Source organism: Rosa chinensis, chromosome 5 (genome assembly GCF_002994745.2).
Source record: "Rosa chinensis cultivar Old Blush chromosome 5, RchiOBHm-V2, whole genome shotgun sequence".
NCBI lineage: Eukaryota > Viridiplantae > Streptophyta > Magnoliopsida > Rosales > Rosaceae > Rosa > Rosa chinensis.
Genome location: NC_037092.1, coordinates 35,428,902 through 35,448,283, shown reverse-complemented (window position 1 = coordinate 35,448,283; position 19,382 = coordinate 35,428,902). Strand labels below are relative to the sequence as shown.

The following is a 19,382-nucleotide window of genomic DNA, read 5'->3' as shown; positions in this document are numbered from 1 at the left end:
AATAAATAAATAATTTGAAAAAAAAAATTTGGAAGAAGAGAAAAGCCCTTTTGATAAAAAAAAAAATAATAATAAAAGAAAAGAAGAGAAATAAGTGGGACAATTTCTACCTTCATCCTCTAAAGAGTGTTACCAATAGCTGCCTACAAATGAAAGCTGGATTTGAAGAATGTATTGTAGCTCATGTGTATCGAGAAGTTAACAAGGTTGCCGATGTACTGTCTAAGTGTAGTTTGGATATTGATATTGGCACTATATAAATGGAGCAAACTCCTCCTCAAGTTATCAATGTATTTCTTGATGATTTGCCTGAAGTTCCTAGACTTAGGAAAGTTTATAATGCTTTAAAGTTAGTGTTCTTGTTTTTAGGTATTTTTGAACTCCCGTGTCAAAAAAATAAAATAAAATAAAATAAAGAAGAAGAAGAATTAAGTGGGGACAATTTCCGGTCACTATGGGCCATGGATGTTCCAAGAAAACCAAACCCGGGAGAATTTCTGGTCTTTATGGGCCTTAATGTCGTATGTCCAATTTTCGAAGAAAACGACATCCAGTCTAAACCGTACGTAAAACCGAGCGTCGCAGTTCCATCCAAAGGAAATACAAGCAGGGACGGACGGACGGTCCTATCGATGCTCTCCAACTCCATGGAGTTCAGACCTCGCAATTACACTGCCGAGAAACAAGCCCACGCGCTTCCTCGATCACGCGCCGACGGTCATCCTCTCTCCGCTCCATCGTCTCCACCTCGCCACCAGGTCCGTATCACACATAACCTCAATTGCTTCGTATTTTCAAATAAAACTTATAGTTCATGATCACATAGTAACTCCATTACTAAACTTGCTGTGCTGGATTGAGCTATCATATGCTTCAACACCGTATTAAACTAACAACAATGCACTCCGTTCAGTTTGAATTTTGATTTGGATGCAACTATGGTAGTGTTTGACCATTCCAATTCGAAATTATAGTGATTTCGAATACTTGTTTGATTTTATAGTTGTGTAATATATGTAGTATCAATCAATGGACTGGACTCGAAATTAGTAGGTCGTGAAGTACAGTAGTTTGGTGCTTGAGCCTGAATTTATTGCCCTTACTTTTTTTTTTTTTGCTGATCATTGGAGTTTTAATTTTAAATTCCAGACTATTTACAATGTGAAATATCTCGATGCAGGTTGAGGTTGTTGATGATGGGGACACCGACTATCTTGACCCGCTCAGAAGGTCAGATAACAATGCAGCAGTTTCTATAGAGGATTTGGAAGGCATTGAAGACAGTTCTGCTTCGGGACTCTCCAGTGAAGCTTCGATTCAAAATCCATCAAAAGAATGGGTCTCTTTTAAGAGGTCACTGATGCAGCGGTTTCCGGTCTCCAAAACCGTTTTGACTTCTTCAGTAAGCAGTTCATGTGTCTTGATTGTTATGGATTGTATTTGGATTCCTGGAATGCAGTGTTGCTTGCTAGCTTCTAAGACCATGGAGTACCTTGCACATGGAGCATATTCTTCTGAAATTTGACATTCAATTACTGTTTGTTTTTTTCATATGGATAGAGTTTGATTTTCCACTTCCTGTATGAATTTTAACTTCTCTAAACTCAATTCTTTCTCCCCTTTATGGGAAAGGGTCTTTGTTTAGCATCTTTTAATTCCATCTACTTCAGACGTTCTGTGACCTTTCCATTTTTTAATGAATTTCGTTTCTCATTGAAAAAATGGTCTTCTCTCCCCTTTCACTAGGATTTCATAGCACCTTTTGTATAGTAAACTCAATAGTCATATTTTAAAGTACGCCAGCTAATATGTTCCTTAATGGAAACTGTAACTTTCTAACCTCTTTTCTTTTCTTAATAATTACAGATGTCCGATGTGATAGTGAAAGGCAGGAAAAGTATGTCAGACACCTTGCTATTCTTCTTTTATTATTTTTTTTTTTTAAAACCAAATCAATGTTGTAGTATTGCACAATGCAAGTACCATTCCCCTAGTTTTTTGTTTCCAAATACTTGTATCTAGACCAGCCGGTAACAATTGCTTGGTTTAATTTTTTATTGATGCGAATGTGCAGCATTTGACAAATCTTCAACAAATATGCATTTGGAGGAACTGGAAGATCCAGAAAAATTTGCAGAAGAGGGTGGCAAAGTCATCACAGGACAGGAATATGTTTCCCGGTTACACGAGCTCAAAGCTGAAATAAATCACACTTGGCATGCTGATGATCGTGTGACATCTTTGAAATTATCAATAAAAGTAATTTTATTATTTCTGCTGAATAATTGGTTTATAGTCTTACCTGGGTAACAGTTCTGGTTTAAGAAAAGATTAAGCAGCTGTGCTTTATAAATAGTTTTACTTCTTCAGTATATGTTGAAAACATTGGTTGGCATTATCTTAATCATCCATTACCATGCTATTGTTTCTGAAGGTTTACTCTTGCTTGAAGATTAACATTATTTGGCATAAAAAACTAGATTTTCCTTGGCCACTCTTACGTAAGGATTTTAGCAATTTATGAGTGTGAAAAGTCATCAGGTTAGATAACATATGATGACAATACATGTAGTGTGTGAATCATGCTGTCTAAAGTAAATTCAGCTCTACATGCTTGCAACTCTAGCTTTTTCCCATTTATTTTGCATAGAAATATTTATTCTTCATTGTGACTTATAAGAGTTTTTTTTTTCTTTTTCCTTTTTTCTTTCTCTAGTAGTTTGATAGGTTCCATCTATGACTACTAGTTCTTGTTGTCAACCCTTGTTTTGCTGGAATTATGTTTAGGATCATATGTTATCAGATTCTCAAAGAAATTTTTGTTGGCAGGTAGCTAAGCTTTTGATGGATACATCTATTTTACAATGTTATCCTACACTTTTTGTACTTGCTACGGATATTATGGATATGCTTGGGGATATGGTGTGGGAACGCATCAAGTTGAAAGCTGAATTAGCTGAAGATGGAACCAAACTCTGCTTGTTACCAGGTACCGCTGTTACATTGCTATTTCATGTCAGGCTCTTTCCCTTATAGCAATGCTGTTGAACTCTTTTCTTGCAAAGCAACTAGCAGTAGTCAGTTGCTAGATAATCATATGCTCATTTGATATGATGAGTTCTTTCAAATGCTAGTTCATTCATTTTACCCAAACAAACAAACAAACAAACAAACAAACATAATCATATGCTCATTTGATATGATGAGTTCTTTCAAATGCTAGTTCATTCATTTTACCCAAACAAACAAACAAACACACAAACAGACAGATGGAGTGGGCAGTTTTATTTAAAGGAAGGAAGCAATGAATTTTCATGCATTTGACAATAAGCAATTTTGTGATACATCTTCCTTGTCTCCATTATGGGTTCTTAATTTTCTCTACTTTCTGATCAAACATTAACTAATGTAAATAGGTTTGTTGATTATTGGACTCATTTTATTGAATCAGTTTGATGTTTTTAATTTTATTTCAATTGTATTTATGGCAGAGAACTTCATGGCGAGTGATATTTGCTCCGATGCCAAAGAAACTTGCAATAATTGGTTCAGCAAAATTGGTGCAATCCGAGAGCTTCTTCCACGTATGTGAGTTCCCTGTTCATTAATTTTATGATCTTTGTTTTATTCTCCTTATTTTCCTTTTCTTTATCTCTTAAATTCTTTTGTTATGACTTATACATGATGAGCATGTATATTGTAATTTTTTCCTTATCTTTAATGGTTATACATAAAAATGTATGAGAAAGACAGGGAAGGGAAGTTGGAAGTTTCTTCCAGAGGAAGAAACAAAATGAGAGAAAGATTTTCAGCAATATTATGAGCTTAAATCCAAGAATTAAAATTCAAAATAGAGTACTGTTAGCTCTAAATACTCGATTGTTATATCTGATTGCCTTCTGAAGTTGTTTGATAAGACTACTTTTGTGGCCCTTTACTTGTATGTGCTATGTGTGAGAATTACTTTTGTTTCTCTCTCTCTCTCTACACACACACATATATGGCATTCTCTGGTTGTTAATTTGATTGTATTTCAGTTATTTGGAGCTCGCATTATTGCCTTGCTGGCGTTTCTTGCATGATCGACCTCTAGACTGTCTTCAGCGCTTGGTAATGATGACAAGAGGGTTAGCAGATCCATTGGCATCTGCCTACTGTCGCTTGTATATGGCCCATTGTTTTAGAAAGTTGCACTCTCATGATATAGGTAATCATCTTTTCTACTTCATTTATAGTCACACCAATCCTTATTTAAACAACTATTGAGAGTTCATAGAGCCATTAATTATATTTTTGGGAATTAGTTGCAAATGCTGAGTAATTCACTGGTGCTTGGTGTTGGATTGTTTTGATTCAATTTCAAGAAAGAAAAGAGAGAAACTGATAGAAGAAAAATAATTTGGGTGGGTTGTGCCAACTGGCAGAGGAGAACACAGATAAATGAACCAATTTGGTCGGTTTAGCAATTTGAACTCAAAGACACATATACACATATGAGAACAGGGCTGATCTCATTAAGACATGTGGCTTTAATATACTTGTTGTCTTTCATGCCAATGGTGACTATACTGTAATTGAGCACGTAAGTATACACGGTGAAAGTCTAATGATAGTAAACTGAATCAAGTTTGAGTTAGACTGACTTCCTTCTCAAAAAGTAAATAGATCAATGTATTTATTGTCTACTTCCCAATCGATTTATGTAGCTTTTGGCAGAGAACTTCAAATTTTCTTGGTTGATATTGCATATGCAAAAACTAAGCCTTTGCATAGATTTTATTTTTTATTCTTTTTCCTCTTAAAACCTTAAACCATTATTTTCTTTGTTAGTTTCATGACTTATCTATTACTTTGGTACTTGCCACTTCTGCGATTAGGTTGACTGACAAAGTAGTTTTAGACTGGTTTCTGAAATTCTAATGGAGCTCCAACTTAATATGAAATTATGCCAACGTGTATACTTCGTCTCATATTTTTTTACTTTAAGGCATGCTATTGGATCTTGTTATTTTCTTTCGTTTCTTTATTTTGTGCTTCACTTCTCATGCTTTGTTATTATTTACTTTTGAATACTCTATTTGTACCTTTTCCACCGGTAGCCAACATGCTTTTAATTTCTCATGTTGCAATGGAAAATTTACACCTTCTTATGTTTTGACAATTTGCTACAGGATGTCTGCTTACCTGCGTTAATGACTTCAAAATTTTGTTGATGCGGGTGATATCGGCAAAGGAAACATTTCACAGAAAGTTGACTGAAAACAAAAGATTGCTTATCAGTCTAATGGAACCAACCATTGATTATATCATGAAATGCATATTTAAAAATGTGTCCGAGGTAGGTACTGGAATTTCATGTGGAAATCTTTCTCATCTTCAAAAATCAAAACTCTATATGGCTGGTTTCAAATTCCATTTTCTCGAAACATGCTCTACAAAATCTTTGGTATTGGAAGTGCAGATGCATTAGCATCTATAGAGATTATTATTAATTATATATATTTGTTGAACAGAAACAGCTTTAGGAGAATTAGTACTTTGGTTAATGAACTGATATAGTAATTTTAAAGTAAAGATAATACAGTATCATTTGAACTTTGTAGGGTTTTTATTTTCATTGTGCTTATTTTTTTTGTCCCCTTCATTTCATCTATTAATAGTCTCAAAGAATGTAGCTGAACTATCAAATAATGAAGTTTTGACATGAATTCTAGTCTTAAAGTATGATGGTTTATTAATACTTTTTTAATTTGTTGATAGAGACAGGTAAATGATGTACTAGTGGAGCTTGGGCTTGGATCTAATCAAGTGGAGCTGCGTGGAAGGTTCCCATGCGCCTCAATTATCCTTCATCATCTAGTCAAGCAACTTCCCTCGCAAGTAGTTAGCTCAAGTGCTATGGAGATCATTCAGCTCATTGACTCCAGCAATGATGATTCCTATGATCAGGTACTATTCTAATGAAGGTGGTGACAGGCGTAACTCATAATCATTGTTACATCCAAGAGCATAAAATATCATCAGCTGCATCCTTGATGCAGATCCCTTCCTTTAGGGGTTGGATTAATCGATGTGTTAGGTCCATTTTTAGGGGTTAATCTAGGTGTGAGGTCCATTTTCATCAATGAAAAACAGTCTACAATGCACAGTTCTTGATCTCTTCATTCTTTTCTTTTTCGTTCCGGAAGTGCTTGAATTACAGGTTACTTGGATTTAGGCTGTGTGAAAGAAAATCTGAAATGGGCACTGTCAATGCTGTGGTGGACAAAATCATTCAGGTCTGTAGAGAGAGACCTACCTATTTTGTTGCTTAACTTTTATTTTCCAGTGGTTATTTTCTTCTTTTTCCTTTTTTCATTGAAAAAAAATTTCTGAAAACATTCCTAGTGATTAATTTCCAAGGAATCTAGTTGAGAACTTTCATTTTAGAAGCTAATTTTTTTCCTTTTTTTGTTTGATAATAAATCAGGTTATTACTCAATATGAAGGCCTTGATGAGTACTTGAAGGTTGTGGATGCTTATGTGGACATTTTCCTTCAAAATCATATGGTGCGTTTCAATAGGTTTTCATATTGTTATAGGGGAAAAAATGTTCTAGGTGGTTGTGAGTTGTGACACCATTCTGGTTAGCTTGGCTTGTTTGTAGTTTCTATTTTGTTCTTTGGGAAAGGAAACAAAGAAATACTTTAATAATTTTTTTTATATATTTTTAATTTTTTTTATAGAAATAAAATACACAGTGGGTACCTACAGAAATACTTTAATTGGTAGAGAGTGATCATGCATGTTAAAGGTGAACAAGCAGTCTGCTAAAAGTCCCCAAACTAAAACTAGAAAGAAGTTCTGGATGAAGCCAACTAACAACTTAGTCAACTAAAAAGTTGAATTCTTATAAAGAACATAATGTCTTTTAACTTATCAAAAAAATAAAATAATAATAATGTCTTTTAACCTTGAGATTTCTAAGGCACCCCCATGTAGCGACTTGGCAGATTACTTATGGTTGATTAAATGCAACCAACATTACAAGCAACATCTATCTCGTAAATGAATTTGCTCCTTTTAAGTGAAGTATCTTTGTGGATGGTTTTAGTGAAGTTGCCTAGACCTTTCTGTTATGCTCAGTGTTCAAACTTTTAGGAAATAAGCCTTTGAAGGCTTAAAACCTACCAAGATCTATCCAATACGCAGGCCTTCCCCCAAGATATAAGCTTTCCACTGGAGACATCAACATTTGGCCTGGGTCTTGCGGAGCTATTATAACATGAGGAAAGTCCTATCTAAAAACCAAAAACTTGAAGGAACTGAACCAAGTACAATTTAAAACTTCGTTAACGTGCATACATGAAGTAGAATTAAAATTAGCAATTTGCTAATCATATTGTTTAAGCAGTAAGCACCACTGCAATTTGTTGCCCAATTTGAATGACAATGTCAAATGCAATATATTGTTATGAAAAGTAACTTAACTTTCTTCTTCTTGTTTTGATAAAAGTTCATGAATACAAGAGTATGCATTGTTGAGTTTGATTTCATTGTCTGCATTATGTAAGGGCAATGCTTGTTGCTACTTATAATTACTGGTGAGAATTCCTACCTCCATTAGTAAGAGGATTCCAAATTTATCGGGAATATAGCTTACTTGAGCTGAGTTAAGTTGTAATATGTTCTCTCGGATTTTTGAGGGACTTTTCTTTATCATATACTTTTGTAAACTGGAATAAGTGCTCTTCATAATTTCACAGTAATTCATTTAAGCAAGCTTGTGTATAAACATTTGCATCTGCATGCTATTTCAGTATTTCTTCAGTGGATCTGATTATTTATGTCAGGATGACCACCTGAACTCCATTTTGGAAGGTATTTCAAACCGAGCATGCAGTCAAGGGATTGCTGAAGATGAACTGACGACCTTGCAGTCTATCTTGGTGAAGCTTCTTTCTTATTACGAGGATTTACAAGACGTAATTGCTATGGTATGCTTCTCCTTGCACTTCTTGACTGTTGTTTATTCCCACTTGTACTATGAAGATGCCATGGAATCTTAAATTACTTATGGTTCTGTAGTCTTAATAGCATTAGATCATAGTTAATTACCCAGGGAAATTAATTATGTTTGTCTATCTGTAGACCCCTTTTCTGAAGATCTTGGATTTAATGCATGGAAGTTCACAAAGCATCGTCAATATGCAGATCCTTGACATGGGGATAAGGTACCTGTATATTGATGTTCATTCATTCTCTACTTTTTTTTGCTAAGGCCTCACTTTGGTGTGATCTTGTCTTTTGAAAGACGAACATATTCGGAAGTCCCAACTTGAGAACTTTTGGGAACTATTCAAATTTACCCGTAGTGTACACTTCCATCAATTTTATGACTTTGTCACACGTAGATGCAGCCTTATGCTTTAATTCATAATCTTAATGCAAAAATGTTTGGATGAATTTGCAATCTGGAGGTTGGTTTACATGTCTTGGAATAGTGATAAAAAAACATGAAGTGTCATGATCTAAGTTTTCACACTTAATGAGTGAGAATACTAACATCTTTCTAGGTTCCTCACTATTGAAAACCTGTGATAAATTTTTCGTGTTGTAACTATATGATTAATGGGTGAATTATTCCTTCCATTTCCTGGGAGCATTTAAATATTGGCTTGTTCTCATTTGGCAGGAATGGTTATATACGTGATCGGACAACTATACAGTTTCTTTTTGAAATTTCCCAGGCTCTACATGATGATGAAATTTTTGTGAATGTAAAAGATGATTCTAACCAAGCAGCACGTTTGATTTCTTCTTTTGTCTCACTGGTAATTAACTTGGATTACATATTTCCATGGTGCAAAATCTGTTTTCTTGTGATGGAAATGCCTTTGATTGTTTGACATTTATTGTTGCTCTTCATTGTTAGGTTGATTATGGGGGAGAGTTGGAAAGTCATTTGACCTTCTTAGTTGAATGCCGTGCAGCTTTTGGTAGCATACACTGGCTTAAGGTTTAATTAGTTTAATTATTGTTGTTAAGCTACCTTTAAAAGAAAAATAATATTGTTGTTAAGGTGTTATTTGTAATCATATTGGTCCGTTCAGAATCAAGTCCATCAAAATTTCTGTTGATACTTTTTCTTGAAAGACACAATGGCCGGAGAAGGGACCATGTTCAGAAAAAGATTAGGAGAGTGAAATTCACACTCCCCATTTTGCAATCCACACTCATTCTTTCCTCTTTTAGAATGAAATTCACACTCCCAAAATTTTGTCTTTACAAAAACACAATTTAAGATAATAAAAAAAGAAACATGGAGTGTGGATTGTAAAATGGGGAGTGTGAATTACTCTCCCCAAAGATTATTATTCCACCAAAAGAATTCTTCATAGTATGACAACTTTATTTATATCTATGTATTCCTTTCGACAATTAATTCAGCACTTCAATTTACTTTCAGGAAACGCTTGTTCACTCGAGTAATTGCTTAGCAATTAAGGCTCTGAAAGATGGGAGTAGACATATCAGTTTTATCAAATCCTGCATAGCATTTTCTGAAGTCACATTACCTTCTATTTCAGCTCAGACTAAGCAGTTAAATCTGTATCTTGAGACTGCAGAGGTTCTTCTATTGGTATAGAGATGTTTCATATCAAGCTAATCATATACTACTACTCATTCCTGTATAAATATTTTAGGTAGCCTTACTTGGTGGTCTAGTTTCACATTCAGATGGACTGATTGACTCAGCAATCAACTCTTTGCAAATTTCAGAAGTGATGGATGGTTAGTGTACCTTGCTTTCAAGTGAAACTCTCATGTCATATTTATTTTGTTACCATCAGAACCATAATTCAGATATTGTTTATGTATTGTGAATGGAATTTGAAATTAAATGAGCGTTGTCTTTCTTCCCTGGGGATCTACAGAAAGCACGCACCTTCCAATAGAATATTCTTAAGGATTTGAGGTGCTAGCAGGTCTTTCATCACAACCTGCTCTAACTGAGTTGAGACTATTTACAATAAAACCAATCAGAGAATATATTAAAAGAAACATTAGTACCTCTTTGCACAAAGTATAATATCTATTAACTTTAACACACATCCACACACACATTTATGGCTAGACAACTTAACTAATCATCTTCAATTCTCAATACTGTAGCTGTCCTTATCACTGTACATTATGGCTGTCCTTATTTATGCTAACTTCGTAGGACTCTAATTCCTTTGCTGTAGACATTTAATTTGTTCAGCTTTGTAGTGCATAAGTCAGCTCTTGTATGTATTTACTGCCTCCTGAAGAGAATGATAAGCAGAATTCTCACACTTTCGATACATATAGGAAGTCCTTCAGCTGCCAAAATCTTTAGGGTGTAGAACCCTGTTTTAGACAACCTTTGAAGCAAGCATCTTCCGAATGGTGCACGATCCTGTTGAGCAGGATGCGTGACTCGTCAGGATAATGCTTTGTATGTGTATGTATGGCTTTATATGACTCTTTCACTGTACACAGTATGGTGTATGTTTTGTAGGTAGATAATCAGGATTGCACTTTCCTACATCAGTGACATGTTTCTACTTGATTAATGACATTGGTATTTTATCAAGAAAACTGTCTGGTCTGACAAGAGAACATTATTTATTATAAGTTAATGTTTCCCTTCCTGAGTTGGATAATCTGGCATGCGATTCGCCTTGATTGTTAATATTGATTGACATACAGAACTATTCGATAGAGAACATTATTCCTCTTTGTCAAGCATACACAAAAGTAATGTTCAATCAAGATAAAAGCTAAGTATTTGGCATGTTATGTTGTCAATAAAATCTGTTTCCAAAAGAAAAAGAAAAAAAAAAAAGGCCAAACAGGATTATGCATTCAATCATGATTCCTCCTGATTGATAATGTTGATAGATATACCAACTATTTGATAAAATAAATTGACTCATTTTGTTGTTCATCAATATGAGTGCTACCCTCTTTGGTGCCTGCATATGTATACTATGTCTCTGATTTCATCATCTGCTTTTAAGCTTGCTGAAGGTGTTATGTTTGTCAATTTTGATTGATGCAAGCTATTCACATGCAAAGACAAGTCCTTATACATTGGCGTTGTAACATTTAAAGTTTTAAACTGAAAAAATATTGCTTTCTGTATAGGGTCCAGAACACCAACTGATGCTGATGGAATACTCTCCTCAATTCTAAAGTTATTCAGCCTCTTGGTTATGGTTCCAGGTTGTTAGCATGATATTTTTATTCAAATTGCAGTTTGTGTATTACATCAACATGGTATTCAAATTGCATCTTTATTTTAATTTACCACGTTGATCTTCCAAACTATCTGTTTTATTGTTTTTTATTATTATTACAGATCAATACTTTTGTTTTTTGGATAGTCTTCTGAGAGTAAGGGATTCAAAGAAAAACTTGTTATGCTTCTCTATAAATGATACAAGTGAGTGGGAAACATGGACAGATAATACTGGAAGCCACACTATAACCCAATCTAAGTTTGGTTCTTGTATTAAAGGTTTCAAAACATCTTTGACAAATTCAAAAACATGCTTAAGATTACATAGTTTGTTGCAATTTGCATTGTCATTTGCTTTTTAAGTTTGAGTGCCCATGGTAAATCATATTAAGTATAGTGTTTACCATTTGTTTTTTCCAACTTGTCTTTTCCATGTGTAGGTAATCCTGAGCATGGAGTTACTTTCTATCCAAAGAACTTGGTATCGCTTGTAAATTCTCAGCCATGGTGAGCATTTTCATAACATCCTTCATGTTGAGAACCTTGCACCTATGCATTTTTGTTATGGAATTAAATTTACTTATTCTTCTGATATGTTTATATATTTTTATAGGATGCCACCAAGAATGAGAGTGAAGATTTTTTGTGCAGTTGTTTCTCTGTTAGCGGCACTATCTCAACGAGATCTGCCTTATCATGCAGATAAGGGAAAGGTACATAGTGCATGCCTTGGAACAAAATCCAAGGTTCAAAAGTATTCAGAGTTCTGAAATTAAGAGAAAAATACTCTAAAAATCCAAGAATGCCTTGGAAGTTGGGTAAAGAATAACACTGCAACTTTGTACTAGTACTACCTAGTGCTTGTACATTATTCTGTAGGAAAACATATTTTCATTAAAGTTTGTAAAATCTTTTGGCTGCTAATATTTCATTTGTTATTTCTTCAGCTTCTAGGAAACGACATACTGTTCTTTGGTCATTCATTGTATTTAAGTGAGCTTGCCTTGATGTGCAAGTTTGTTCTTCAGAACCTGGTTGATACTATTCAACAAGAACCTTCCAAGGTAACGACTTTCAATAGTTTGGGCCTCTTTTTTTCCCTTTCATTTATGTGGTGCTGATATATGACATTTCATTGAGTAATACTTAGGCTGCTCGTGGAAGTATGGCGCTTGAAGCTTGCAACTGCATTGCATCATCTTTCATTGTAAGTTTTTAAATCTTTTGTTACCAAAAACTAAAATCTTCTACAGTCATCATCTTATTTGCATTTCTGTTGTCTATTTGGCAGCCAAGTCAGGAAATATCCTCAATTTGCGCCAATCTAATAGAAACTGGGAAGTCGTGTATGGGCACCAGCCACCCGTATCTGCTATCGACAATCAAATTTACGGATCAGTTACTGCTTCCTTCTATTGCAGTATGATGACATATTGATGTCTTCGATTTGTTGGATTAAAAGTGGCTTAGGGAATAGTTATGTATTTCATTAGGTAATGTATAGATGTATCTTGCAGAGACGCAGCATAGTTCTAGTTAGGAACCATTTCACTCTTCTTGTACTCATGAGTCCTACGCTTGTAACACAGTAACATACTAGTACTAGTGGACATAAACCCAAAGCTTTTCCAATACGAGCTTGTGATGCATCATTTGCAGTTTGTGTTTGCTTAATAAATTTGTTATGCCAACTGATTTTCTTTGTAGTTAGCATGGGGGAGTGAGGATTGGAGTTCAGAACTTAGGTTGGAGGGGTAAAAGTTTTTAAACGTATGCAAACACTAACAAAATTCGCATTATCTCTCACCGCCAATACTAACATGGCAACACGTACGCATTTCAATTTTGAGATTGCAATTATCATTTGAACACATGCAGACATAACGTTTTACAGGGGAACATACGAAAACCCAGAAACAATTTTCTTCAAAACTCTCCGGCGGTAGGAAAGTGAAAAAAGAACCCTGTAAATGTCAAGACAGAAGGACAAAAAATTCCTAGCTCTCTACTAGTTTTTTTCTTTTTCTTTTTCACAAGCTTGTTACGAGAGAGAATCCCACAGCTTTGTAAGTTTGTTCAAATGCTCTCCCTTCAATCTTTGTAAGTTATTAATTTTCACTATTGTTGATGATACGGTACCAAATGCCACATTCTAATAGGGTAGCTAATAGATTAGCACAGCTTGCTAGGTGTTCTTATATTGATGAGTTTTGGTTAGATGAGAGCCTTGCTATTATTCAGGATTTCTCTACGAGGATTTTTGTCATGCTTCTAGTATTGTCCGGAGTATATGTTCTTTGTCCCCTCCGCGGCCTAATGATGTTTCTATTCATGATTAATAATATTGTGGAGGGGTCTTTCCCTACCTTTTCCTCTAAAAAGAAAAGAAAAAAAGAATAATAGCAGTGTTCACTGATCATGATTCTTTCTGCTGTTTGATTTGTATTTAAGAATGATTGAGGATAATTTCTTTGACCAATCAGTGACCAGGTGAATATTATTGAAATTCACTTCACGTGGTAAAATGCCATATCATTTGGGACAAATTTTGTTTGAAATTTTTGCAATATGAATCATAGCGAACCGGGTATGGTGTTTAAAACATTTAACTTGACATTTTTAAACCGGAAAGACCGAACCAAATGGTAAATGTGGCCTAAAATAGTAGAAAAATGAGCATTTGGGGTTTTTCTTCTGAATCCTAAATCCCAATCTCTCTCTCTGCAACCTCACACTTCCGCCCCAATCGGCGTTCGAAAATCGATGGACTTGGAGGTGGTTGGCCGTCACGCGCTGCTTTTCGACGACGACAACAGCGCGTCGTTCGTCAACTCACCCGACGCGCTCGTCGAGTGGAACTCCCTCTTCATCGACCGCTACGACGTCCGTCACCTCCTCCCACTTCCTTTGCCTCCTCGCACGCGCCGCCGTCAGCCCCACCCCGATGCCTCGCTGGAGTCCGAGCTTGATCTCGAGCGCTACCACGATTTGCCGTCGCCGTCGGAGGAAGCAGAAGAAGAACAAGAACAAGAACAAGAACAAGAACAAGAACAAGAACAAGGTAAATTAATTAAACTCAGTCAATAAATTTGTATTTTATTTTATATTTTATAAATTATTTAAGGAATTTCGTCTCCTGCTTCATATGATTTATATAAGTTCTTATAGTTTGGGTTGCTTGGCGTTTGAATTATTTAATTTTGTTTAAAAGCTATGGTGATGATGATTTTACTTGAGAGTCTCTGAGCAGTAGGTTTGATATTGAGGGTTTGTTTGGTTTTGTGAGAAGAGTGAGGAGGAAAATGAGATATAGTTTTTCAAAGGATTTCCAAATTAACCCAAGTGAAGTAATTACATGTGTTTTAGCTACATGAAGGCCTTGCCGCTCTGTTGCTTTGACGTATGCTTAATAAGATTTGTCTAAAGGAGCACTTTTTCATTGGAGATGTTTTCGCCCGTTTGTAATTTGTAGAATGCAGCAACACGGTAGTAGGAATTTGTTCCATCTGTCCACAGAGATTTAAAGCTAAAAAGATGACCCCTGCTTAATGCTACTTGAATTACTTTGTTTTTGGATGAAGCAGAGTTAGAGGAAATAATATTGAAGTTTAGTTATAGGAAATGTAGATTGACTGTAATCTTGCCCTTTGGGTTGGTTGTTATGCAAATATTTGGAGTTTAGTTTAAGTTTGTTTATGTGACGTACAACACCTGATAGTTGCTTGGATCATCAATATTTAAGAAGGTTGTCTCATAGAGAAGATTTATTACAAAATAGAGAGGGCTGGTTCTTTAATCCAAACCATGTAAAACATGGACCCTTCCATACTTGGTAGTATTCCGATGTGGTCTTTTAAGGTATATCTTCAATGGTCCTCTTGTTTTGTATGGAATTGGATATGACGGAGGGGATCAAGCCTGTGATTGGGCTGTGAGATGCGAGTTTCCTTTGTTGTTTCTATCAGTGTTATTCTTTTTGCAATATTTTTCCAGTTTGCAGGATGGAATGTAATTTGCAACAGTTTCATATCTCAAAGACGCAAGTAAGAGTATTCCTATTTAACTTGAGCCTTTTCTTTTGCCTCCACTTTTTATGCCGAATGGCTGATGTGTATCAATGGCTTTACTGTTATGTGAAAGTAAGATTTTGATTATGATTGTTTTTCTTTCCAGATGCAGGTAATGATGCAGATGTGCCAAACAGTGGTGGCTATCACTCTGTTGCATTTGCATATGGAAACCCAGATGAAACAACCGAGCAGAAGAGTAATGATGCTGAGCCTGTTTTTCGTCCAGCCTTTCCGGTGCCAGAAAGTTTGATTCAAAACCTTGTAAGTACAGTCCCCCCCTGTTTCTTATTTGCCTACGTACGATTTTATATGACCGGGAAATTATTGTCTGTCTGATTGTTAACAAATATGGCCAGATGATAATTGCTAAGGTGCATGTCTTATTCTAAGGCTTACCATGTCTAAGTTTCAGATGCTCGGAGCAGGCATGCAGTTCTTGTTACCAAGGGTCTGTGCAGGTGGGATTAGGATGGTAGAAACTTATTGAATCTTTCTGCTTGTGAGCAAATTGGAAGAAACGTGTCTTTGTAGAGTTATATTATTTATTCGTCATGCTTATCTTGGGGTTTATCTTGAGGTCCAGAAGGTTTAACTTGGGGTTTTCTATTAATTATTATGATACTTCATTTGAGATCAAACTGTGTTTACTGAAAATTCTCAGTGTTCTGAAGGTTTTTTTTTTTTTTCCTTTTCTGTTTTTCTTTTTCCAGCCTCCAACAGAAAAGATACATCAGATCATTGCAAGAACAGCTGCGTTTGTCGCCAAGCATGGTGGACAGTCGGAAATTGTTTTGAGGGTGAAACAGGGAGACAATCCAATGTTTGGGTTCTTGATGCCTGACCATCACCTTCATGCATACTTTAGGTTTCTTGTCGATCACCAAGAACTACTGAAGCAGGATACTCACGGAGTTTCTGCACAGGAAGAGAAGAAAAACAGTGGTGGTCTTGATCAGACAGGTGGAGCATTGTCTTTGCTTGGTTCTGTATATGGGTCTGGAGAGGATGAGGATGACATGGCTGAGGATGCATCTGACTTGCAAAAACTGAACTCTCAAGAAGCTGTTGATGCAATTATTGCAACTGTGCATGGGTCAGAGCAGAAAGAATCTACTGGAAATGTAACCGGGAAAAATGATACTGTTTCCAAGTTTCCATGTCCTCCTTTGAAGGAAAAAGTTAATCTCATTAAACATAATCGTATCACTAGCACAGTTAAAGGTGGAGCCACAAGTGGGATGAAGAAAGAAAGTGATGCCTCGGGATCACTTTCTACTGCTGCCAATAAGTCACAGGCTCCTGCTATGCCTAGTGCATCGAAGGTTGAACTACCCATTTTGGAGCCACCATCTGATCAAAGGAGAGTTGTGGAGAAAATTGTTGAGTTCATATTAAAGAACGGCAGAGAGTTTGAAGCTATTCTGGCTGAACAGAACTGTAAACAGGGAAGATTTTTGTTCCTTCTGCCATCTAATCAATATCATCCTTACTACTTGAAAGTTCTCCAAGATGCTCAAGAGGTGCGTATCTGCAGAACCTTGCAGTTTCTGCTTTTTGCTTGGTAATCTTATTTGTAGTGTGGAGTATTTCTTTGTTGATTTACCCCAAAGTCAACTATATAGTGCACAAATGTGCCTCTTATTTGTAGTGTGGAGTATTTCTTTGTTGATTTACCCCAAAGTCAACTATTTAGTGCACAAATGTGGCTCTGTGGCATCCTGCATTATTAGCCTATTTCCATAAATTGCTTTGTGATTATTATTTATGTATTGTGCACATGTTGCTTGCTGCGTGCTGTGTAAATTGTGATGAATAGCTGGAATTTTTTAATTTTTTTTAATTTTTAATAATGTATATTGGAAAAGAGCTCCTATACGCATTAAAAGAATGCACATGCACATCATAAAAGCTGTTGGATTCGCAATCGTCTTTTTAGTTAGCAGCTACTCAACACTGCTTAAGTAGATTTGTATTTATGCTGATGATTTTATGTGCTTGGGATAATTGCTTGATAACAATACATGTATTTAGATGTTGTGAGTTGCCAGTAACAGTATGATTAATGGTAATTGTTTGTAGTTCTAGTTTTTATTGGTAATCATTGTTTCTTTCAGTCCTTGGATTAGGTCCTTCTTTTTGATGTTCTGACTGTCCCCTGCATTACTGATACTCATGTCCTGCCCTTTTTTACAGTCCAAATTACACGGCAAGCACTTAGTTTCTGAGAAGCAAGAATCGGCTGGGCGTGAGGTGGACAAGAAATCCACCAAGGGAAGTGATGCCCTCTCCTCTGGATCTGCTGGTCATGAAATACCGTTTGATTATGACAGGAAAGAAAAATTTAAGATGGTAATCGGCAAGTCAAAGAAGGATGGACATGATCTGCCTTCCAAATCAAACCAGCCAGAAGTTGGAGTCAGTGTGGATGCAGTCGCAGCTATTCTTCAGGCTGCCACAAGAGGCATTAAGAATCCGGGTTTAGACATATTCCCAAAACCGTCTTCTAGTGGTGCTGGTCAAGGTTCTAGCAATGATGGTGGTCGAGATTTGAGCTCTGGAAGTCAAAAGGCATATTGTTCTAGTGGTGTTGGTCAAGGTTCTAACATTCCTGTTCCTGTTGCCAAGGCCATTGCAGAGACGGCTGCTCTTGCAGCTGCAAGTGAGGCCGACTCCTCTGAAGCATCTTTGACTAAAGAGCAGAAGCTAAAGGCTGAAAGATTGAAACGAGCGAAGATGTTTGCTGCCATGATAAAAGGTGGATCTGCACCATTGAAAACTGAGTCATTACGTGGCGTATCTGCTGAGCCACCAGAATCTGGAGTTTCATCATCAGGTAATGAGGTTTTAAATCTTACAACCAGAGAAAGAGAAGGGAGTTCAGCTCCATTGGAAGTTGATGTTTCAAATAAGGTGGAAGAATTTGACAAGAAATTTTCTGTTGATGAGTGTAATGAGCGACGATCAAAGAAGGCCTATCGTACTCTATCTAAAAGGGTTGAAGAAGAAGAAGATGGTGAAGATGACAGTGACGAAGAAAAAGAGAGCAAGGAAGAAGATAAAAAGGTTCAGAAGCACTCTAAGAAGCGTCGGTCTCATCATTCTTCAGACAATGGTAAGGACAGGCACAGACACAAAAGGCATTCCTCTTCCAAGGATAGAGACTCTAGGCGCCATCGTAAGCATGAGAGTTCTGATGAGAAGCGTCAGCACTCTCGGAGTAAGCATAAGAAGAATAGCTCTGATGATGAACATCAGCCTTCAAAAAGGCATCGGCATCATAGCTCATCTGATGATGATCATTGGCGTTCTGAACGCCAGCATATTCATAGTGAGCATCGGACTTCTCGAAGTAGGCATAAGCGTAGTGACTCTTCTGATGATGAGCACCGGCATTCTCGGCGTCGGCACAATCGTGGTAGTTCGTCTGAGGATGAGCACCGGCATCGAAGGACAACTGTAAAGCATAGGGAACCTGAATCTGAAAAAGACATGGAATTAGAGGAAGGAGAGATCATTTTAAAGTCGGAGCAATCAATAGCTAGTGGGGGCGGTATTGCTAGTAGAGAAGCTTCTGTGGATATTTCAAAATCAGATGAGGTTGGAAGAGCTCCATCTCAGCCTTCGGGTGGCACTGTGGTTTCAGATGATCTTAGGGCCAAAATTCGAGCCATGTTGATGGCAACGTTGTAAGAAGCATGAATTTGTTTTCCTTTGGTGTAAAAACAGTAATCTATCTGCGTAGATAGAATCATGAACATTAGTGTAATTCTGATTCCTTTTGAGTTAGGATTTCACTTCAGTTTCTGTTACTAGTTTCAAACTGCCAGTTTCAAACTGCCTGCGGGCTTTTGCATCCTAGTCCTTGCGAGATGAGATGTATATCCAGGCTTCAGCCTCATCTTACAGTGACCCCATGAAGCATTTTATAGAGAGAGACGAAAGAATCTACATTGGTATATTGCAAAGTTAGCTCGAATGACAATAGGGTAACTTTTCTTTTTCTCCTATCAAACAAATGATCTGCTGGATCGATTGTTCACTAGCGATCTTTTGGCTTTTTTAA

General features: G+C 36.4%; 2 protein-coding genes across 4 annotated transcripts; both read left to right on the top strand.

Annotated features, from left to right (window-relative positions):
• The first annotated feature begins 580 nt into the window (after nucleotides 1-580).
• Nucleotides 581-12,907, top strand: LOC112165844 (VPS35 endosomal protein-sorting factor-like). 2 transcript variants are annotated; one of them, XM_040506784.1, is made up of 23 exons: nucleotides 581-758; nucleotides 1,181-1,402; nucleotides 1,867-1,897; nucleotides 2,075-2,259; nucleotides 2,830-2,989; nucleotides 3,492-3,588; nucleotides 4,038-4,207; nucleotides 5,172-5,338; nucleotides 5,767-5,949; nucleotides 6,189-6,278; nucleotides 6,470-6,550; nucleotides 7,834-7,977; nucleotides 8,132-8,214; nucleotides 8,676-8,814; nucleotides 8,916-8,999; nucleotides 9,450-9,611; nucleotides 9,688-9,775; nucleotides 11,156-11,233; nucleotides 11,690-11,756; nucleotides 11,863-11,962; nucleotides 12,197-12,313; nucleotides 12,400-12,456; nucleotides 12,541-12,907. In XM_040506784.1, the coding sequence occupies exons 1-23, from the start codon at nucleotides 633-635 to the stop codon at nucleotides 12,673-12,675; spliced, it is 2,766 nt and encodes a 921-aa protein (XP_040362718.1). In that variant the 5' UTR covers nucleotides 581-632; the 3' UTR covers nucleotides 12,676-12,907. The 2 variants fall into 2 exon arrangements, with proteins under 2 accessions (XP_040362718.1, XP_024158297.1); XM_024302529.2 differs by having other exon boundaries at nucleotides 5,761-5,949.
• Nucleotides 12,908-13,883: 976 nt separating this feature from the next.
• On the top strand, nucleotides 13,884-19,139 carry LOC112201953 (splicing factor, suppressor of white-apricot homolog). Of its 2 annotated transcripts, none has more exons than XM_040519396.1 (4): nucleotides 13,884-14,302; nucleotides 15,421-15,580; nucleotides 16,030-16,839; nucleotides 17,513-19,139. In XM_040519396.1, the coding sequence occupies exons 1-4, from the start codon at nucleotides 14,013-14,015 to the stop codon at nucleotides 19,007-19,009; spliced, it is 2,757 nt and encodes a 918-aa protein (XP_040375330.1). In that variant the 5' UTR covers nucleotides 13,884-14,012; the 3' UTR covers nucleotides 19,010-19,139. The 2 variants fall into 2 exon arrangements, with proteins under 2 accessions (XP_040375330.1, XP_024198644.1); XM_024342876.2 differs by having other exon boundaries at nucleotides 13,884-14,310; nucleotides 15,423-15,580.
• Nucleotides 19,140-19,382: the final 243 nt, after the last annotated feature.